Below are 23,440 nucleotides of genomic sequence, written 5' to 3'. Positions count from 1 at the left end.
CATGTCCTGGCCACTTGTGTAGCATGGGGGGAAATATAAATCCCTTTTTTAGCTGCAAAGATTTCTAATCTAAGTCCAAGTGCAAGCACGCATCAGAAAATGGGAAACCTTGTATGTCTGCGTTTAACTAAGCAGGTGGGAATAGTTATGATGCATCTCCAGCCTGGTAATTTCTCTTGGTGCTGAGAAATGCTCTGCCCATGGTGCAAGTAGAGCCGGGTATCCTATAAGTTACCTAAACTTTGCCATTCAAGGCAAGCGGAGCCTTGTACTTTATGGAAGAGCACGTCAGACAGTCAGTTAGCGCCATGGACGTTTTTTGAGAGGCTCTAGTTTCCACAGCCGATGACAATCACGAATCCCCACGGAGCAGTTTGCCAGCCCTGCTGAACCACCTGGATGCAATGAGGGCTCCCCTGGCGCCGGGGCGGTTCAGCCGCCCGAGTCCCGCGCGGCGGGTGCGGGCGCAGGGCTGGGACCGCTCAGGCAGCGCAGAAACGCCTTTCAAAACCTGCTTTGCTCACGACCTCGGCGGCCGGAGCTCCCGGCTCATCGCCTGGGCTGCTGCGGCGCTGCGGGAGCGCGCGGGGCGGCGCTGCGGGGCGGCCGCTAGGCGGCGCTTTCGGCCGCGTTCCCGCGTGGTGCGCGCGCTGCCCCGCCCGGGGAGCGGCGCGCGCGCGCTGCGGGGCGGGGCGGGGCGGGGCTGGGCTGGGCGCGCGCGCTGCGGGCTGAGCCGCGGTGGCGGGTTCGGCTGCCGGCGGTTCCGAGGTGCGGGCTTGGCTGCGGGCGCACGGCCCCGCGCCCGGCCCCGCCGGGAACAGCCGCGCGTTCAGCCCAGGCGTGCGGCGCCTGATCCGCCGTGCGGTTGCACAGCTCTTGGGCGAGTAAAATTCCACTATTGGCATAAAAATGATGCAACAGAATAACCCGTCTGACTCTGCCCTGTTTCAGTTCGAGTGCTATTAACAAAGTCTTTAACAAATTAAGGGCCGCAGGACAAGAAGGTAAGAATTAAAACGAAGTACCTTTTATATTGAAAATGTCAAGTGGAAGTGACAGCTTGTTATAAGAAAGCCACTCTGGGAATTGCAGTCTTGACACAAATATTTACTTAAATATTTAACAGAAGAAAAACATTCCTTTGTATTGTGAGTCAAAGAAAGAGAAAAGACAGTCAGTCTTACTGTCCATGTGAGATTAAAATGCTGGCCTTGAATTTAAATTAAACAACATTTCATCATCAGAAAAAGGCATGAGGAATAAACAATGTCAAGGAAGAATCTGTAGGTTACAAAGGGCACATTCATATTCCCCTGTCACAAGGTAAGAGAAAGGATTGAATGCTACTGTAGTGATGAAATGAAGAAGAAATAAATGATCAAAAAACTGCTGGGTTTCTGCCAGAAGAAACAGTACAATGCATTTGCTGGGTAACGTTAAACTGTGAAAGTAATAACTAGTGGCCTGAAAACTAGTGGGGCGTGATGTGATCACCAGTGTAAACTCAGCAAGTCGAGAGAGTTTACCAAGATTTGGGTCATATTCTGAAAATATTTCCAAAGCTTTTCAGTTGTGATGCCAACATTAGTTTTGTGGCTGATTTGTATGGTTGGCAGGAATTGTTTGTTTGTTTGGGTTTCTTTAGTAATCAGTTGCTTGCTGAATAAGCAACAGGTGCAGCAGATCACACATCAGGAACAACTTATTTAATCAGTGCAACTTGCTTTAACATAGTTTTCCTGAGCAAAGCAGCATTTGCTAGCTTGTGTGCAACACTGACAACTTCAACGTTTTTTTTGTTTTGAAGGCATTTCAGTAGTCTTACAGTGACTTCCCAGAGTACTAAGAACATGTAAGTAACAAGCTGCCTCTGTCACAATAAATGAATGGGTTTTCTTAGACCAAGAAAGAGCTGTAACTCTTACGGCCTGTTCTTAATCATTTCTCCACATACTGTTAGTCATATGGGTATGTGAAAATGTAAAAAAATATGATGAATGTCTGCATACAGTAGATGCAGTTCTAACCATAATATAAAGTAAATGGACAAGACTTGATAATTATTTTCCAGATAAAGCATTCAAACCACTACATTAAAACAGTGCTTTCTTACTTTAGCAAACCTTCCTTCTTGCTGAGTCAAGTAACAGGTTCATACCCCAGCACCAATGATGGCATTTGTACATTTAGGTCTCACCTACATTGTTTTGTCTTCCCTGAAACCCATTTCAGAGAAAAATAATATCTTAGTATTGAAATAATATGGGGCTATTTGGAACATTAATGAGTTCAGTGCCACCTAATTTGGATCCTTTTTGCTTTTTGCTTTAGAGAGGTGAATTTTACCATGCATGACATTTACTGCACTTGCTTACAAGAGCAGTATATTTCAACAGACCTGAACATACATAATTATTGCTGAAGTTTTTGTTTTACTTCCTGCAAGCTGCCTGTATTAGCTTTGTATGTTTTCTTTTGGCAGATGCAATATTTTGAAGACTATAGCTGCACCTACAGCTCTTGGACACACCAGTGACACTTGCACTTATCTCAGACGCACAACAAAGTGGGAGTGAGCATGGTACAGTAAGCATGGACTTTGCAAAACCAACTTAAACATACACACTCTCTTACAAAAGGTACTATAACAAAAATACCAATTAACAACAGAAATAATGAGGGGTACTACTGCAAAATTGTAGATGAGCAGATAAATAGCTTTCTTGAGATGGACTATGTTTTGCAACAGGATTCCAAGGTAACTGAAGTGAATGTAAACATCCAGTATAGCCTTCATTGTTTCTGCTCCAAGCTTATGGGTAACTGTGTCTGGCTAGACATTCTCCTAGCCTCTAGGTTGCTCTCAGGGACACAGATGCTGGATTTTTCATGATGTTTAAGCCTCAAAAGTTTGGGGTTGTCTTTTATGGGACTGTTAAGTGCTTTCCTTTTGACAGCCTGCTCCAGAGAAAAAATCCAGGGATCTCTTGCCTGTCTATAGATTAATTTTCCACAGGTCTCCTTTGTTGCTTAACTGCCTCATCAATTATAGGTATATTGTAAGACACAGTTTATTTCCCAGTAACCATGTGAGTCAGTGCAAGTGATCAGGTCCATCTAGAGAGAGATAAGCACTTCATGTTCTTCCTGAACATCCTACGCACAACTGCAAGAGAGCAGACATTAGAAACCAACAAACTTTCGGAATCCTGAACTACACTTTTAGATAACTAAAGCTGGATGATCATTTTCAGATGGAGTCAGCTAAGCAAACTTAACAGATGTTGAATGCAGGTGCCTTGTGAATTATATTGTCCATTTACATGTGAAGCGATGATCAGTGTGAGAACACTACTTCTTCCCACACTAGAGTTACAAGGCCGTGTTGTCTGTAGGCATAACTCAAATTTTCATAAACAATTTGGCTCGTTGTCAATAACCAAGGAGCATTGAGTAAGTATCTTTCCTGTAATTGAATATAAGGAGATTACCTAAGAAGTGCTAGTCTCTCCACCCATTGTTGTAACTGCTGTGTTAGTAAGTTATTTTGATTTTTCCATGCTGTTGAAAACTAGGCGCAGAGCTGTCTGGAAATCCTGCTGAGATTATACCTATAGATTTCCAGACAGGTTTCATCTGGATGCATTTTCCAACATTCTTTCTGTCTGTCCATCCTCTGTATTCTTATTTCTGTCTATTATTGGAAAAGTGACTTTATTTTTATAATGTCCTACTGAGAAGTTATTTAGAGGAATGTTGGTGCCACATTTTCAATCAATAGCACTGCTTTGAAGCTCACCTGGTACTTCCTATTGTAAGGCAATGTTGTCTTTCAGTTATCACCACACCCTAACAGTTTGGCTACAACTTCCATGCTTGTTCTCTGACTATTTGGGGGGGGGAAGAACCAAACAACCAAACAACAACCAGTTACTTTTCGTATTTTCAGAAACAAACTGGAGAAATGTCCTTGCTTACTGTAAATTATTGAGGGCTTTCCTTTAGAATACTCCAGTATTTCAGGCTTTGCAACAAGCGCTTGCAGTTTGCCAGCAAAGCACCCTTCACATCAAGTATTAAGATATATTTGTGATCCCCTGAAAATCTGTCCAAATTGGCTCAGTTTTATGCCTTTGAAAAATATGTTTGCATGTGGTCACTGCTAGATTTTAAAGGCTACATTATCTGAAGCCTGGTTCTCATTGAAAGAATTAAGCCTCTTGCTGCTCCTGTGTGGGGCCAGCCTGTGCATGTGTAATTGTTATAGGTGATGATGAATATGATGAAAGCCACAGGTCAGCAGGACAACTCATGCAGTGGTTGCTCCAGCTGCTTTTCACTGGTTGAGCTGTTGCCCAGATCAAAAAGCCAGAACTGTCTGTCTCATACACTCAGTTGACTTATTTGGTGGCACATAAATGGATGGAAACATCTGATTAGAGTGAAAGCAGAACAAAAATCAAAGGACAAAGCAATTCACAATTATGTAATGGGTAGTATGGGAAAGCTGGAGGATTAAATTAAGATTTTCGGGACAACTCTAAGTTTTCTATTTATTTAGTGGCTGTTGGAAAGCTTGGCTTTGCAACACCAGTAACCGTGTTTGCCATTATCTACAGTTAAACTGCCATAGTTGAGTTCCCAGTGGTGGAGGATAACTGTGATCAAGAGCTGATGGACTGTACAAATCTGTCCTCTCAGTAGTTTGTAGGCAAAAATCTTGCCTCCCCCATGTGTTAGTCATGCTATTACAACTATGGTCATTGTTAGTCCAAAGGTTGAGGTTTTTTATTAATACAGGGGAACTTTTTTAAATCACTATGGATTGGGTGAAACTCCATGAGAACTGGTGTCCATGACCATCACCTTTAGTTGCAAAGATCTTAAAAGAGAAAGTAAAGCGTATTATCAACCCAGGGTGCTGGAACACAAAGAGGCTCCACCCTAAACAAGGGTACATTCAAGGGCAGAACAGAACATGAGGCTCAAAGAAAAAGTCTACAGAGTTTAGGTTAAGTATTGGGGGAGCAGGGAGGAGATAGTGAACAGTGAGAAGGAACTGTTCTTTGCTGTTCTGGGAAGCAGCACTTTCTACAGTCTTTGGGAATACAGAGGAGTATCCTGTGTGTTCAACACTGCCTTGAAAGAATTCTTGATTCCAACATTAAGCTATCATTGCTAATTATCCAGATCAAAAGACATTAACAAACTGGGTTCCTAACAGTTCCCAGCCAGGTAGAGAACTGGTCCTGTCATCCAGTGTTTTAGTTACTTGCGGTGCTGTTCGGATGGTACAGTTTGGTTAAGAAAGATTTCGTGTCTCTTAACTCTAGTGCTCCTCTCTGTTCATCTCAGAAATGGCTGCATGTCACCAACAGTTCTAGGCTGCTTGTAATGTGTTTTAAAAAAATGTAAATCTTCATGGGGATATATGCTGTACGAGGTCCAGATGTATTTATTTCCTTGCATATAATTTTCCCTTATTTTTTCTTAGCAGCTATAATTCACAACTTTCATTAAAGAATTCATTGAAATTCAGTTTATAATTGTATTATATTTTTCCTGGTTTTATCTCGTCATGTGCTTTTGGTACTACAATTTCATACTTTTGAGTATTTCCATTCCTCAGTGTTCCTCAAAAAAATCCACAACTCTAGTTAAGTGTACTTTCCTGATCTAGGAGTGTGTACATGCTTGAGGTGAGATGGAGATACAGCCCTCTCTCCCATAACTGCTCATTCCCTGGAGGGTCATGTTGTTGATTGGTGCATATCAATAGCAGTGAGTAGCCTACCTGGCCAAATTAATGCTCTTATTCTGAATTGCGTTATTTTACATTTTAAAATACTTTATTAAATGCTGAATCAGTAGTGATCTTTTTAAGAGGAAGAAATTACTTGAAGAGAAAGGAAGGCATAAATTCTTACCAAGATTTCTTAGTGCTCTCTGGTATGCTGTCCCTCTAAGGCATGTCACATCTATAGGGAAGTGTACAAGGCAGAAAGCCAAAAAATCTGAAAGATCCCATTGTACTATACTTCCGAAAACTAATCCAAATCTGTGGCCTTTGGTGCCAAACCAAGTAACCTTACCATTATTAATTAATTGAAAGGCTTCTTTATTAGCAGGTTTCAGCCTAACATTACAGTAGGTGTTACCCAACAGGCTGTTCCACCTTCCAGTGATAAAGGTACATTTGTTGGCACGGCTGTGGTACAGCCCCTCGCTTTGGGCTGGGCTGTGTTGGCCCATTGTAGAGACAGGAATGAGAAGCAGAGAGGAGGCAGGCACTGACACCTGCATCAGTGTTGCTGCTAAACTTCAACAATGGTCTGTATTAAGGGTCTCTTATTTTTAATGCAGCAACACAAAACTTGTTCAACATCGGTGCATTTAAATTAAAATGAAACCAGACATAGAATATCAACAATATCGTACTTTTTAAAAGTCTCCAGCAGTCATTTTTATCCCCACAAGTTTCTATCCCTGTCTGCATTCTTTATGGGATTTTCTTAACCCTTTTCTGACCTCCCATTTAATCCATTAAGTATTACTTTTGGTGTTCCTATTGATACTGCTGCTCTTAATATATAGCATTTGTTTCGTTTCTGGTAAGGTTCTGTAAGTATTTAGACAGGAGACCTTGTAACTGAACCTACTATGGGAGAATTTACAAGACAGCACTTCATAAACTGTGAATTGTGTACCAGTCTTTTTTAGTTGAGATTGTTCTCCTTTCTTTTCTGTTTTGGCCTTCTGAAAGGGGAAGAGGAGCGGTTCTTTTTGCTTGAAGTCACCCGTTTGGAGGGGGGAAAACTACCAAGCACACAGCCTGGGTGGAATTATATCTGCCAGAAAAGCTTACTTTTTCCAGTTAGCACACCTATTGCTATAGGCCTGCTACACTTAAGTAAGACAACCAGATTTGAGTCAAATAACCTAGGGAAGAAAGTATACAGTGCACAGACGTTCACACTTGCCCTCTTTGCAGCAGCAGTGTCTGGCTTAGTCCCGGGCAATGCACAGCTCCGGCTCCTGTCTCCCGCACTAAAAAGGGGGGGCCACGTATTTGGCTATTAACAGTTTACATTTTTTACTGGGGCAGTCACTGACTCTCTGACCAGCGTGGGGGAATTGATGGCATATAAAAACCGTGGCGTTTCGTTTCCAAGCGCTGTGACTGCTAAAAAACTGGCGCGGAAAGCCGGGGGCTCAGGCCCAGCCCTGGCAGAGGGCGGGCAGCAGGGCCGGGAGCCGGCCCCGCTATCGGCCCTGGGCCGGGCAGATAAATGCCGGTGAGCCCCGCACAGGCCCCGCGAAGCTGGGGGCTGTGATCTGCCCCAGCCTCCCTGACCCCGCGGGGAGGCAGCGCTTCTCAGCCCGGCCGGGAGCCTGGGACCTGCTGGCAGCAGCTGACGGCTGCCAGCCTAGTCTGCCCCGCGGAGCAGCCGGCGGCGGCAGGGCTTCGTCCCGCCCCACCGGGGAAGGCGGCTCCCGAAAGCGGGAGAGGCCCCCGGGGTAAAGCGCACGGCGGGACGCGGGGGCTCGACCCGGCTGCGGCGGAGCCTGCCCCGCGCCGCCGCCATCTTGCGCCTGCTCCCTCCCTGCTCCGCGCGGCTGCGGGCCCGGCCTGGGGGAGCGGGGAGCGGGCCGTGGGGCGCTGCCCGGCCTGGGGCAGGGGGGAGCGGGGAGCGGGCCGTGGGGCGCTGCCCGGCCTGGGGCAGGGGGGAGCGGGGAGCGGGCCGTGGGGCGCTGCCCGGCCTGGGGCAGGGGGGAGCGGGCCGTGGGGCGCTGCCCGGCCCCGGGGCCAGCCCCGCCGGCTGCTGGGCCTGCCGCAAGCGCGGGGCGGGCCGGGGCGGGCCAGCCCTCCCCCTGCCAGGCTTCGGTACAGGCGGCCTCGGCCTCGGGGAGGTTCTCACCTTGGCGGAGCACGAATCCTCTACTCGTACCTTGTGCGGAGGCGCCCGCCGAAAGCCAAGTAGGTGAGTTGTCCGCCCCTGCCTCCGACTTCTGGCTTTATCTTCTAATAACACGGCTGTCTCACAGGATAGTGCTGTTACTGTTCTTTTATCTCTTGGGTGTTTCTGAGTTAAAATGCTGTGTGTTTGTAGCTGGGCTGACTATGGTAAGGAGAGCAGGGATGAGCAAGGGAAGGGGCGTTTGCTTTGTTGCCGCTTTCTCCCTGTAAGTCAAAGGATGTTCCATCCCTATTTGGGAAGCAGGGTAAGCGAGGTACTTCTTAAGGGGTGCTGACAATGAAATACAATCTGTATCTTGAAAAAGGTTTTGCCGTTTGCTTCTCAGGCACGTATCTATCTGTAGACAAAATGTAAGAGGAGTCTGATTGAAAGTTAAGGGGAGGTATATTTCCAGTTTGTTTTTGTGGTTTGATACTTTGTGTTCTGGGCAACTGTTGTTGTATTTGGTCTTGTCTGAACACCGCACTAGCAGGTTTTGATGTAGCTTGGAGTGTTGCCGTTGCAAGCCCTGTGTCCCTGTGCTGGGGCAGGCCTCGGCTGTGCCCAGGTTCCTGTGCGCGGCGTTGCCTGCTTGTCCGTGGTGCAGGTGCTTTCTTGTAATGACAGCATAGAGAAAACTGAAAAAGGAAATGTGGTCTTGAAGAACAACTGCTCAGAGACAGTTAAGATCTGATATTTCTTGTTGCATTGTCTGGCTTTCAAGGTAGTGGTGGTTCACTTCTTGGGTTAGTTGCCATTATGATGTTATCCTGTATCTGCTTTCTTAGCCCAGTAGAGACAAAAGTAAAAATCACAGTTAACTTGCAAGAATAGGAACTGTAGTAATCACTTCTTCCAACTTTTATCATTGTAACTCTATAGGGTTGCTTCCTCTTTGAGTTACTGTACAGACTTTTACGCTAACATGCATCTGCTACGTTCTTACCTGAGCTGAGGATGCAATGCTACAGCTGCCATGAATGGTAGCGCTTCCTGCCCAGATTTCACTTTCAGTCTCCTGAATAAACTAGATCTTTCGAGGTCCCTTCCAAACCCTAAGATTCTGTGATTGGGTTGTTTCTACATTGTGTTGAAGTAGCAAATGAAGCCACATTGTGGGATGTAATTTATTAACAGTTTGCACAGCCTTGCCGGCGTCACCAGAATTGCCCAAAGACTGATTATCAGCTGAAAGCTTGAGAGTGAGAGACCAGAGAGATGTATATTAAGGTATCTCTTCTATTCTCTCACGCTGTCTTTGATTAAAAAAAAATAAGATGAAAGGGATTTGCCTGCTGGAAAAGGAGGCAATATCTCTTATTTCAGTATTCTGAGAGGAACCTGATGTTGCTTAACACACAGCTGCTGGAGAATTTGAGTTTCTGGTCTGGTGAATTTTAACACTTTACAAATATTGACAACCTACTAGGGGACTGGGCAAATACTAGTGCTCCAGTTTGTTTCAAGGGAATTGTAAACCACTCTTGTTTCTTGCTCTCTGTCTGTTGTTGGTCTTCATACAAGGCTTCCTCTTGTGATGGCTGCACTGTCCTTCTGTATGAATGCAAGCTGACAGTCTGACCACAAGCAGCTACACTTGACACAGTCAATAGCAGATAAGGCAGTGTTATTGCTAAAAGCTTGATCTTTATTTGCCTTCAGTTCCCAGCAATGCAGCTGTGGCTGAATTTTCAAGAATTCAAATCTCAATCTCTGAAGGGTTAACCACAAATTGTATGTCCTATGGAATCAAAACTAAGCGTTTTCCTTTGGGACTGTGTTATATTTCCTTATTTTAGTATTTGACTAGTTAACTTGTTACATCTGCTGTAAGGACAGATGAGTTTCTGTGTAGATATATAAGGGTTTGGTTTTGCATCAGATCAATATATTTGATTTCATTAAGAGCTGTGACTTGAAGACATTTTCACTCAAGTGAGATACTAGTTTGAGTTAAGCTCCAGGTGTGATAAGGCTGTATGTTAAATCTGTGATTAGTCATTACATAATCTCACAATGGTTATGTAAATGCATGTATCCTATAGAGGAAAAGGGCTGAGAGATGTATGCACTGTGTTAAGCCGCATACTGTGCAAGAGCTTGCTTTTCTGGAAATACCCACAGCTCTGCAATAGATAATCTGAGTTAAATGTGAATGTTTTGGGATGCGCACATCTCTGGAGCTGAAGAGATGATTCACACTCACAGCCCTCTGAGGAGTGCCAGTAACAGCTTACTGTGATGCAGTTTCTCTCTTTGAAACTCATGTGGTTTACCAAAAATTAGGCCTGACTGACTTTGCACAGCCCCTTGTGATGAAGTTGAAGGTGAAGATAGCCTGAATGAAAGCTGCAGGAATATTTGTGGCACTTTTGAAAAGATAGTTGTAGGATGTGTGGGTGTATATCCATGTCAATTATGATCTACTGAGGAAGATGCAGGATTTACCACATGCTGCTGACTGATACAACTAGAGAATCCATCTTCTGTGTATTTATTTAAATTCCTGAATTATAAAATGGGGAAAAGGACACTTCTATACTTTGTAGCAATTTTCTGAGGAGAAATAATTTTGATACAGAAGGAAGAGATGTGCTTAATTAATTTAGGCACAATTTTGGTTTAAAGCTATGAACTTGTGTAGCTATATTGATAGACTCTCCTGTGAAGGCTTAGTCTGTGCAAGCAAAAAGCCTTGAGAGCTCCAACGACTTTTCAGGAGAGGAAGGAGATGCTATAATGGTGAAAGTCTTTCCCACTATATAATTGTATGTGCCTTGGGGCTTTTGTGAGTAAGACTATCAAAAAATAAATTTTGTCATTAGTGTTGACACAGCAGTAAAAGATACAGCCTTGGATAGGAATGCACAGGGGCTGAGAAGGAAAGGCAGAATTTAGGGATAGATACAACCAATATACACTAACACTACAGCTCAAATGTTGCATTTGATTGAAGAAACTTTATGTTTATCTTATTGCTTAAAAAATGCCTCAAGAGAGCAGAAAGCAGGCTGAACATGTTGCATTGCTAGGAGCCTTACCTCTATGTAGTGCTGCAACCTTGGAAGTATTTGAGGTGGACCTGTGCCAAAAATCTGTTTTTTACCTTGCAGCCAGTATAGAACGTGGCTGGCTTCTTTCATTAATTCAGTGTTGGAAATCTGTCTCTGATGCTCTTTCAGACACTTTGAAAATCCCAACAACTTCCTTAAGTTTTGCTAGTAGCAAAGAAGGTTTATTGTCTGCTTTATTTATTGCAAAGCGTGTTCTGGAGTAGCTAGCTAACACTTTGAGCTTCTGGTCCAAATACATCTAGGTGAATGTATCCTCTATAACATAAGAAAACATAACCTTTAAAATAAGCCCTCCTTGGAGCTTCATTTTCCTTGGGAGAAGAGGTAAGCAAGGCTACTGGACAGATTTAGATGATGCAGCTGCTCAGTCTAGACTAATTAAGACTGGATATTAGGGTTGCTATTCAGGCATAAATAGCAGCCATGAGTTAAAAGAGTTTGTGCTACACGTGAACATGTGTATGCTGGATGCTAGGGTGTGAAATAGCGCATACAAAATCTCAACTTTGCTTTGACTTGCCATGCTGGCTTATTTACCCAGCTGTTATGTGTTCTCTGTTCCCTGAGGATAGAATTCAAAGAGGCTGGGAAGACTCTTAAACCAGTTGCTAATTTGCACATTGTACAGGCATTGTGCTGTAGAAAACACTGCTTTGGGAACTGGAAATCTCAGCCTTGCCACTGGTATGTTAAATGGCTGATGGCAAATCAGTATGCCTTTGCCTTAGATTCTATCTCTACAAAATGGAGTTAATTATCTCACGATGATAGACCATCTGGGACAGAGGAGAGGAGAGGGTCTGTTACCTGGTGTGCAAGAAGCCAATGCACAGCAAAAGGCCTGATACTGATAGCCTATGAAGATTTTCCTTGCTACAGAGTTATGGATTAATATAAGTTCACTAAGTTTGCCTTTCTCTCAAATTAGAGGGTTTTGTACCTTTTGTCACTCTACCAAAATAGATAAACAGCACCTTTTTGGGGAGAAAATAACAGTTTCAGGCTCATTTCGCTTGAATTAATGGCAGGATATTGACACGAGATCTTGGAGACAGGCTGAGATGATACTTTTAGCAGAAGAAGAAAAGTCTAGATTAGAAATAGATATCTATGACTAATCTATTTATAATTGAGTAAGTGCTTATGAAAATACACAGGCAGAGGACACAGGGAGGCTGAAGAGGAACAAGGAAGGAACCCTGTCAGCACCTGCAGAAATTTAGAGGTACCGTCTTGTTGGAGTAGAGATTGGAGGGGAATAAGAAGGAGCTGTCATTACAAAAGATATGGGAAGAGCAAAATTTCAAGAAGAGGATAATGTTCATCCTTTAGGATGAAAATGGAACAACTTTGAAAGTTTAAGAAGATTTTCGCCTCTCAGGATTTCGGTAAGAGCTGTTTCAGGGGCAGATCCTGGATTAAAGAGGACAGAAAGATGGAAGTGAAGGAGGACTCTTGATCACACATAAAGCTGAGCTCATGAAAGTGGTGGAGAAGAGCATTAGTTAAAGGGAGGTCAAGGATGGGAATTTAATATTGGAAGTTTAAAGTGTATTTCTATTGTGAAGGGGAAAGAATCAAGTAGAACTTAGTTTAAGGAGGACCTGAAATAAGATGTCCTGGGACAGACAAAAGGAGTTAGAAAAGAAAACTAAGAATTTGATAGTTGAAAGCAAAGAGTATGTGAGAATTGTAGTTGGGAATTGACAGTGATCTGAGGAGGTAAGAAAGGTTTAAAGGTGATCAGGAGTATGTGAAGTCTCTTGTGTTTTTCTGTTGGAGAGTTAACTAGGCTTGCAATGCTAGTCCGGGAAATCAAGGAATCCACACTGAGAATTTAGCAATTACTGTTTTCTGAGACAATAACTGGGAGGTGTTGAAGTGTAATTTTAAATGATGCTTAGATCCTAGAATAATATAAAAAAATAAAAATCCTTTCCTTCCAGTGGATTTTTTTGCTTTTGAAATACCCAAACTACATTTTAATATTTCAATGTTACCCTCAAATTTATTTGAGGATTTTTAGCCTCTGTCAGTTGTCCTGTTGAATTGTGTGAACTTCTGAGAAGTTGATATGCATATGGAATGATTTTTTCAGCATTTTTCTTTCTCAGAGTTGTTTCTCTTTAGCTACTTGTTATTTGTCTTATTATTTATTTGTAATGTTTGTTTTGTAATGTACACTTGTAAGTGTAAACTTTTCTGTCAGCAAGCCTAACACAATAAATATTTATGCATGTAACTTTGGAAGTTAATAGATACTTTTGTTTCTTTTACAGATGAGATCATTTCATGCTCTTTTTTTTGGAAGAGGTGGTCAAAGGAAATGGATAGCTATTCAGACTTCAGTGAGAACCTCTCATCTTCAGCTAATATGTCTATTTCTTTGCCTGGACAAGTTGGACTCAATGCCACCAGTGGTACTCCTTCTATGTCAATAAGCAGGCTTTTCCCAGCCCTGTTAGAATGCTTTGGTATAATCCTTTGTGGCTATGTAGCTGGAAGAGCCAACATTATCACATCAACTCAGGCCAAAGGACTGGGAAATTTTGTGTCCCGTTTTGCACTCCCAGCTCTTCTATTCAAAAACATGGTGATACTTAACTTTTCTAATGTGAATTGGTCCTTCCTGTACAGTATTTTAGTTGCCAAAGCTGCTGTGTTTTTCTTAGTGTGTGTTTTAACACTGTTGGTAGCCAGTCCTGAGAACAGATTTAGCAAAGCAGGTTTGTTCCCTATTTTTGCTACACAAAGCAATGACTTTGCACTGGGATATCCAATAGGTAAGTAGTTCCTTATGCTTTCTTCTTTAAAATTATTTTTTGGTGTTCTAGGCATGTTTGCTTTTATTTTTCCATAATTTGTAATTGACTCCTGAACTGAAGGAATGAGCTAAGCCATTTCTCAAGTCACATTTCTTGACTTCAGACCATGTACATTTTAGTAAGGGAAGAAAACTGTCAGCTGGTAGAAGTGAGGCAGAATTTAAAACAGTCCAACTACAGTTGTCCACGTGATCTTGTCATGTTAAATAAGTTTTTAATATATATATATATATTATTATTAAATTGGTATTAATTACCTTACACGTACTGTGGGCAGTTTTTCTTATGGGAAGTTGCTAGAGTTTCCCTCAAGACCAAAATTCCTTGCTTTGCAAAGTATAAGCCTGTACCTGTGACCTATGAAATAGCTGTAGTGGGTTTTTGCTAATTTGGCATTACCTCTTAGTTTAGCTCAAAGAAAACATTTAGCCATGATGTTGGTGTCTACTGGTAGTGGAGCGTGTGACAAACTTTAAATGTGTTTGGAAGAAACATCTGATTTTTGTGCTACTTAACATAATTTATGTAGGCAATAATGCTTTATTCCTTAATCTTTATTCTATTGTGGCCAGTAGACATGCTTGAGGATTTAGTCTTGGAAGAAGTCAGCCCTTTAAAAGAAAGGTTGCTGTGGGATTTGTGATAAATTGCGTTTTTGTATCTCAGATTGGAATTTTATGTGGCTCTGGAGCCATTCTTGGGATGTCTAGCAAAGCACCAGTACAGTGGAGCTAAAAACCAAAGAGGCACTGAGTAGCTGCAAACTCTTGTTCTTGTAAGCCTATATTCTGAATTCTAAGCAACATAATTTATTAAACTTAATTTTATCCCAATCTGAAAGACTATTATTTTCTTCCTTTTTGATAAGCAAGATTTTTTCTTTTTTCCTTTTCATAGGTTTTCTTAGTGGTATGTTAATATTAAGCCATAGATACTATGATACTTTAGAAGAGATCTGGAGTTGTAGCTGGCTTCTCCCACCTGCTGCTGTCTGAATTGCAGTGCTTTTTACCTGACTCGGCAGGCTCTTTTGTGCCAATGTAGCTTTCAGTGCTGCCTCTCCCCAGACAGACCCATGAGACTGGTGTGGGAAAGCATACTGCAGGTATCAGGATCTTCAAAATACACCTCAAGTGGAAGGTGTTTGGAGGGGATGCCCAGGCTATGTTTTGTTTGCTGCTCCCTGAAGAGAAAGTACTTTGTGCCTCTCGAATTCTCGTGAGATCTCTCTCTTATCATCCAGAGAAGCTTAAGAACAAAAAAAGAAAATACTTGTTCTAGCAAAGCAAAATGCAAAGTATTTGATTACAGAATTGAAAATACATTTACAAAAGAGAAGCTTAAACATGCATTTCCTGATTATGCATAACAACAAGTAGCTCTGCATTTTAGATTACTTGAGGAGTTGGTGGTTTTTTCTCCCTTTTTCAGGGCAGCATGCTCAGGAGAATCTTGCATCTTTATTGCTCTTTTCAAATTTGCTGGATATGTTTACAGTATAGACAAATGCAATTGCAAACTTTTCTTACATAGATGAAAACAGCCTGTTTCCTTCAGTTGCACCTCCTGAGATTTATTCCTCTTGAGAGAAACCAGAAGTATATCACAAATAGGGCTGGTGAGGATTACGTCTGTGTTTCTTGATACTGGATTAAAATGCCAATTAGAGTTTCTCTTCTGTTCTGAGGTTGTCTGAGCATATTTCTATTGTATGTTTCTAGTTAAAACCTTCTTTCAACTTTGAAAGGTTGCATTTTTCTTCAAGTATTTTATGATTTATAAGATATTATGCATATTTTTTCTATGTACAACTTAGCCAGATTCACAACATTTAGTTCATCAAGGGCTTTACTGGAATACTCAACAATAACACAGTGGGTGCTGAAGATTGTTATATTTATTAGAGCTGTGTATTTCCTTTCCTGTCCTCGCATCCCCAGACTTTCATCAGTGTTTGATTCATGCTGTCAGGTGTGCAAACTTTTTACTGTTAGTCACTTCTCTGAAGGGTTTGAAGGACTTAAGCAACAAAGAATGCCTTGCTTATTTCTTTTTGTGTGTGATGATAGGTAGTGTTTTGAGCAAAACCTATATTTTTAAAGGCTGCTTCAGTTGAAATTTGTAAAAATTCAGTATTGACAAATCTGTGTATTGTAATAAGACTATTTTATTAAACAACATTTAAAGACTTCAACTCATTTACTCTAACCTGTGCCATGACAGTTTTTCATTCCAACCTATGTTGGTTTGGAGTGAAAAACAATGGGTACAGAAAAAAAACCCAATATAGATAGAGTTACTGTCATAGAAAGCTTTGTCTGTTTTGGTTTTTATTACTAGGTGAGATGATACAACTGACAGAACAGCTTCATCTGCTCTCCAATGCTGCATTGTTGAAGCACAGATGTAGCAGAAGTGTTGTGTGGATGATGGCTCAGTTACCATGACTATAATCATGCTAATTGAATTAAGCATGAACAGCTGGTGTGTGATTTATATGTAATTTTGAGCAGCTGGGATGTGGAAAATTTCTTTTTAAAAAGTATTAATATATCTTTTAATTTCAATTTTTGTTATGATCGGCAAGCAGACACCTTGATTTAAATAAAAAGAAAAAAAATTATCAAAGATAGAAGTTGTCAATTATTTTCAGTGTCTTAATGATTCTTTAAGAGTGATATTTTTTTTCCCCACTGACTCAGCAATCGTGCTACACAGGAAGGTGCATTCTGAAGTAATACATCAGTTAAATTACTTACAGTTTAATATATTAAGTACACAGTTTCACTTTGCCAAAAAATAATGGTTTATTACGTTTTTCACTTTGGCATTATTTACATGAGACTTGTGTTGAGTTGCATTTGATTGAAGTGTATAAAGCAGCATAAAAGCATCACTCTAAGATTTGGGTTTGTAGAAAATTTTTACTTACATAAAAGGTGCCCAGCATGTTCAAAGTGGTTTTATTTGTCAGAATATATTTAGTGTTTAAAAGTGGCTTGTTAAATGTGGTGGCTAACAACAAACTTGGTAGTTCTGTTCAGCAGTTTATTCAGGATTTTAAGACAGGTAGCTCATGTATATGTACTTTAATAATGACTCTTTTAAGAGGAAAATCACCTTTAGTGCTTTTTCTTATATATTGGAAATCAACTAATGGAGAATGTCTCCTTACTCAATCTAAAGAGCAGGCTGTTTATAGTAAATGCTGGTTTAGCACTTAGATCCTGTCATTCCAGATGTTTAATATGAAAGTAAAAATCCTTTGGATTCTGAAAAACATGAGGGAAAACCTGTTCAGAAAAAAAAAAAGGTTTAGTATATGGGGAAATGGAGACACCTGCAACAGTTGGTTGTTTAGTGTTCTTTAACTTTATTTAGTACTGTAAGAATGCTAAGTTACAAAAACGTCTAGTAGGTGTATTTATGCAATACTGCTTCCTTTTTTTAGTGTTCTTTGGAATACAAATACAACTGCACCTGCATATTAAGATCTTCTGCCTGGGGAATACTGTGTTTCTTTTTATCTTGGGTAGGAAAACCTAGAATGGAAAGCATCACTCTGCGTATTTCTGAAAATGATTGGAAATAGCAACATTGTAAGGCTGATAACATTTATCTTTTCCAAATTTTGGAAAATTAAAATGACATTCTTACACAGAGAAACAATGGATTGTTAACCAGTTAAACAGCAATTTTAGTATATTTAATTCATCATGTAAGACATATATAAGAAATACAGCAGTATAGACCTAAGAGTTTAAAAAAGTGATTTCACTTGAATTCTTTGATTGTAACACACATTTAAAATTCAAACATGAGACAGTGATGGTAATTAAAACATTATTTAACTGTTTATCTGAGGAAGTGCTTCATATGCATAATTTATCTTCTTCCTTTTCCATTTTTCAATATGAAGTCATGAAATTATGAGAGGGAGACCAAAAACATCTGCATTCTACAGAATTCAAGATCTTGCATCTTTTTAAGTATGCTTAATGCAAGGTATTAGAATTAAAAGAAAACAGAAATCTCTCTTTAAAAATATGTGGATGGCTCTGCACCTGGGCCGAGGTGACCCAAGATATGAATACAGGCTGGGAGAGGTCATGCTTGAGAGCAGCCCTGTGGAAAAGGACCTGGGGGTACTAGTTCATCAAAAGCTGGACATGAGCCACCAATGTTCAGTTGCAGCCCAGACCAACTCCATGCTGGGCTGTATCAAAAGAAGTGTGGCCAGCAGATCGAGAGAGGTGATTCTGCCCCTCTACTCTGCCCTGGTGAGACCTCCCCTGGAATACAGTGTCCAGCTCTGGTGCCCTCGGCACAAGAAAGATGAGGACCTGTTGGAAAACGTCCAGAGAAGGGCCACAAAAATCGTCCGAGGGCTGGAGCACCTCTCTTGTGAGGACAGGCTGAGGGAGCTGGGGTTGTTCAGTCAGAAAAAGAGAAGGTGCCGTGGGGACCTCATAGTGGCTTTCTAGTACCTGAAGGGGGCCTACAGGAAAGCTGGGAAGGGTCTTTTTACAGGGGTTTGCAGTGAGAGGACACGGGCTAATGGTTTTAAGCTGAAAGAAGAGAGATTTAAGTTAGAGATCAGGTGTAAATTCTTCAGTGTAAGGGTGGTGAGACACTGGAACAGGCTGCCCAGAGATGTTGTGGGGGCTCCATCCCTGGAGGTGTTCAAGGGTAGGTTGGATGGGGCCCTGAGCAGCCTGTTCTAGTGGAAGGTGTCCCTGCCCATGCAGGGGAGCTGGAACTCAATGACCTTTAAGGTCCCTTCCAACTCAAAAAATTCTGAGATTCTGTAATCACCCTAGGATGGAATCTGGTATATCTTTCCAGAGTATTTTTTTTTATTTTTGAAGTGCTGTTAGCACAAACTTAAAGTAAGAAGCAGTTTTATTTTAACTCACAAGTGTGTAGTAGCAATGAGAACAAATACTCATGATTTAAAGTTCCTTAAGAGACCAGAACTACAGCAATAACACTTGGCCGCAGTAGTCCCAGAAAATTAATTAATAAATATGTGCTAACATGCTTTTAATTTGATTGTTGCTTTACTGGGTGTTTTGAAATCAGTGTAGAAAGATTACACCTGACTCAGCCACTGAAAGCTGGTTAAATTCTAGAGATGTGAGACTCCCCTAAGATGAGGAGCAACTTGTGTCCTGCTAAGGTGCATGTAATTCTCCACAACTTTTGTGTTTCCAAGGAGGAAAAGCAATTCAGAGAAAAACAAAATAAATTAGCATTTAGGATGAATCAATGGCCATGTGGGATTTTTATTATTTATTTTTATAGTTATAGATTTATATATAGTTATATTATCTCTTTTTTCCTGTAAATGTTGAATATTCATAGAATCATTAAACAATGTTGGATAGCTAATATTTAATCTTTAATGCATTCATTAGATGACTATGGCCTAATGGTGATTGGATGTACTCTCTTCATATGTAATATTGTATCTACTGTAAATGCAGTTACTTATGAAGGATAATGAAATAATTTTTCTCTAGTTTTCAAACAATAAAACTTAATTTCAATATTAATATATTTTCTACTGAAATGGTATCACTTATCACTTTTCATTTCCTGTCTTCTAGTTGAAGCTTTATATCAAACCACTTACCCAGAATATCTCCAGTACATTTACCTAGTGGCTCCAATCTCTCTTATGATGCTAAACCCTCTTGGGTTTATCTTCTGTGAAATCCAGAAGTGGAGGGATAATCGCACTGTGTCACAGAGCAAAACCAAAATAGTGGGCCTAGCACTCCTTCGAGTTTTGCAGAATCCAATTGTGTTCATGGTCTTCATAGGAATTGCCTCAAACTTTGTTCTTGGCCAGAAAATTCCTGAATATCTTGAAAGCTTCCTTGATGGACTGGGCAGTTCATTTTCTGGCTCTGCACTTTTTTACCTTGGACTAACTATGGTGGGACAAACAAAAAAGCTGACAAAGGGTATGTTTGTTGCACTGATCCTTCTCATCACAGCTAAACTGTAAGTTTGATTTATGTACTTCTATAATTCTGTGCTCTTGATGTTTTAGGTTCTGAATATGTCAGATGGCTTTTCTCACCAGATCAGTGATAGTATGTTTCACTTGCAGTATTTTTGAGCGAGTGTTTCCCCAACCCTGATAGGATACAACCGTTAACTTCTTTTAAAAGAAACTTTGCACCTGACAAACCTGTTGTCATACTCTGCAGAGAAAGAAAAAAAAAATCAGAGGTGCTGGGGCTTCATGGACTGTCCACAGGTCTGCCCAAATCTGTCATGAATTGAGTGTATGGGGAATTAGTAGCTTAAATTAAATTTTACTATTTACATGGTTAGACAAGTCTGATTTTAAGTATTATTTTATTAGTATTTGCATTTTCTCTGGATTACACAATACAGCTTAGTTTTTTCTCTTGCTTTGTCTATAAACCTTTGAGACTGCTATATTGTTAGAGCTTAAAAATTGTCACTTCACACTCTTATATTGTCTGACTTTTAAGCATGAATAAATGAAAATTTGCATTTAGACCTTATACAATCTTTAAATTCCTTTGAATTTATCTCAGTTACTGATGAGCTAAGTATTTCATTTGCTAGAGAGCTACAATTAACATAATAGAACAATTGTTTGGTGATTAAGTTTATACTGTAAAATTTGAAAGTGTATTTCAAGACCTAGTTTGTAAAGCAGTTCAATGACAAATTTTATAAAAATGTGAGGAAAAAATGATTTTTAATGTTACTACTTTGCTTTACTGATGAGTGTATGTAATTAGCCTGTGTAAGGCTTCATATAGTGAGTCTATTTGAGATCTGAGGTATTGCTAAAATCAAGCAGAATAGCACTGATACAGGGTTTTTTGCTGGCCAAAACTTTGAGAATGGCTTAGTTAATCTGAAACTTTTGTTATATTTCAGACAGGTTACATAAAGGTTGACTTTCAATGCTGCTAACTGCTTATAGCTACTATTACTTTAACAGTTTAAAAATGAGGGGGTTTTACATTTTATCTTTCTAAATCTGGAATTTATGCAAAGAGCATATCTGCACAGTCAGAGAACATGCTCATATCTTATATCCCAGAGATCAGTGTAACTTCTATCTTTGGGTTTTGGTATTTTGTGGTTTGGTTCTTTTTGAGGGTGTAACTCATGAGACAATTTTTAAGCAGCTGGTTCATATCATGGTAAAAGTAAAGGCAATCATTCAAAGTGGTGGCAGTATTTTGCTTTTCATGCGTAGTATTCAATCAAGCCTTAATTTTGGTTAATTTTCTAAGGAAAAAAGAGTCTATTGCTAGAGCTTGAATAATATTTTTTTGCAATAACTTTTTTCCCCTCTTTTTCAGACTTATGATGCCATTTCTCTGTAGAGAAATGGTGGAACTCTTGGACAAGAGTGACAGCATAGTCAACCACACCAGTTTATCAAACTATGCATTTCTTTATGGAGTTTTTCCAGCAGCACCTGGTGTCGCAATATTTGCCAGTCAATTTAATATGGAAGTAGGAATTGTATGTAGTTAACTTTCCCAAACTTTTACTAACTTTGAGCTTAACTTTGTTGATTAAATAAATAAATAGGCTTGATGAATTTGCTTTTCTGTAGCATAGGCTCCTTAGATATTTTTTTTGTGTGCTCCTTAAATCTCAAATATAAATTATATTTCAGATTATTAACTAAGTGAAGTACTCTTTACTGCTGTTTCAACGTGCATGATAGTGCATGTTCTAAAATAAGTTATCTTTTCTTATTCATGGCTCTAGTGGAAAGTATTAGGATCACTTTAAACATAAAGAACTTGCATTTTTGTTGGGTTTTTGTTGTTGGGTTTGTTTGGTTGTTGGTTATTTGTTTCCCTGAAGACTTTATCTTTGAGCTGCTGTTTGTGTATAAAAACCAGAAGTTATATGACTGACTTGAGGAAGGACAAAGCAAGCTTAATACTGAAAACTTAGGAAAGAACTTACACTTTTTCTGATTTTATTCTGTTGCCCTTCAGTGAAGTCTTGCAAAACAAATGCTTTTTCTATAGTAGAGAGTATCAACTATGTTTTCAACCAAAGATACAAATTTTATAACTGTTTCCTTTTTTCCACTTGAAGTGACATTAAAACGTCTCGACTTCCATTGTTTTTAATGCTATTTTTTGTTTGTTTGTTTAGGGTTGTTTTTTTTTAAAGAAGAGAAGATACTAAAAGTTAACCTTGCACAATAGAATTTTGTGTCAAATAAACTGAAAAAATATCTTTAAAGTAGAGACCTGTAGTATGAGCAAAAAATCACACAAATTCTAGAAAGCAAAAAGGCAATAAGAAGCCAAAATAAAAATCACTTAAATGGTTACTCTTTATGAATTTGTGCATATTAGTATTTGCATAACTACATGTTTGTTTATATATTTGTGGTGTGAGTCTTTGCATGCAGAAGTAAATTTTGACATTGTAAATTTACCCCTAGACTGTATTCATTAGTATATTTCACACCCATAAAAAAGGTCTGTAATAATTTGCAGTAGGGAATTCTGTATTCCTACTATTTCAAAAACTTGTTAACATTTTCAGCATAACTGTATGTGTAAAATGCATACTTTCTGGCTCAAATTCTAAATAATTTGTCATAGAAACAACTCAGTGTTTTGTTAAAGGTCTGTGTACATTTAAGTCAAAGGTACAATTTTTCCAATGGTTGTATTGCTGAACTGTATTATTTAGCTTGAGATCTGACTAACTCTGTTCTTATTTGACTCTTTTTACAGATTACCTCAGGCATGGTGATTAGCACTTTTGTGTCTGCACCTATTATGTATGTTTCTGCATGGCTGTTGACCATTCCATCTATGGACCCCAACCCACTGGCATCTGCACTCCAAAATGTTAGCTTTGACATAAGTATTGTCAGCCTCGTCTCTCTGGTAGGTGTTGGTGAAGTGGAATATGAGAGCACACTGGCCTGTCGGGGCAGTATCAATACATAAGCAGCAAATCAAGTCACGATAAAATGAGACATGTATTTCATCATTGTATCCTGTTGCAAAAGGATGAGGAAGAAGTTAAAAATCTTGATTTAGCAAGCGGTCAGCTGGAAGTCTGTGCTTAGATGGTCAAGTGAATTAGAGTGCTGGTGCAGGACTTTAGGTTTTGGGGTTTAGCTGCCAGAAGCATCAGATGTGTGTGTGGATGAGCTCTCTCAGCTGCTCACCCTTAGTTCCTCTCTTTTTTTCTTTTTTTTTTTTTTTAAATAGTGAAATGTGGGGGAATAACAGTACTAGCTTACTTTACAGGTAGTAATTGCATCAAACCATGTGGATATCACAGCTGTGTAAAAATTTCAGATCTGGAAACATCAATGAATATTTATGTAGTGAAGTATTGATGAGCATCAGTGAAAATGATGAACTTATAACTTTTACTTTAGCTTTACTAAATTCCTTCTCTAGAACTTTTGGGTGCCCAGTTTTTAAAAGGGGGTTGATATCCCTTAAGTCCAATGTGAATTGTGTCTTTGTAGGCACTACAATTATATAGGCTGTTCATTTTGTTTGTGTGGGGGATTTTTTTTTTTTTTTAATCA

General features: G+C 40.0%; 1 protein-coding gene and 1 long non-coding RNA gene across 3 annotated transcripts in view; both read left to right on the top strand.

The window, feature by feature from the left end:
- Positions 1-866: 866 nt before the first annotated feature.
- On the top strand, positions 867-2,706 carry LOC127386698 (uncharacterized). The gene is made up of 3 exons (XR_007889955.1): positions 867-1,004; positions 1,808-1,852; positions 2,483-2,706. It is a non-coding gene; the product is annotated as an uncharacterized LOC127386698 (long non-coding RNA).
- Positions 2,707-7,744: 5,038 nt separating this feature from the next.
- GPR155 (G protein-coupled receptor 155) overlaps positions 7,745-23,440 on the top strand; it is a 30,694-nt gene continuing 14,998 nt past the window's right edge. The window contains exons 1-5 of one of the 2 annotated variants that reach the window (XM_051624153.1): positions 7,745-7,982; positions 13,312-13,815; positions 19,467-19,866; positions 21,216-21,381; positions 22,626-22,781. In XM_051624153.1, the coding sequence (XP_051480113.1) occupies positions 13,359-13,815; positions 19,467-19,866; positions 21,216-21,381; positions 22,626-22,781 (1,179 nt within the window). In that variant the 5' untranslated portion in view covers positions 7,745-7,982; positions 13,312-13,358. The remainder of the gene's footprint in view (positions 7,983-13,311; positions 13,816-19,466; positions 19,867-21,215; positions 21,382-22,625; positions 22,782-23,440) is intronic. The other variant, XM_051624151.1, reaches the window with a different exon arrangement.

The sequence above is a fragment of the Apus apus genome, chromosome 6, assembly GCF_020740795.1.
Source record: "Apus apus isolate bApuApu2 chromosome 6, bApuApu2.pri.cur, whole genome shotgun sequence".
NCBI classification, from domain to species: Eukaryota; Metazoa; Chordata; class Aves; order Apodiformes; family Apodidae; genus Apus; species Apus apus.
The sequence above is the reverse complement of the archived record's forward strand: the minus strand, read 5'-3'. Positions and strand labels throughout refer to the sequence as shown.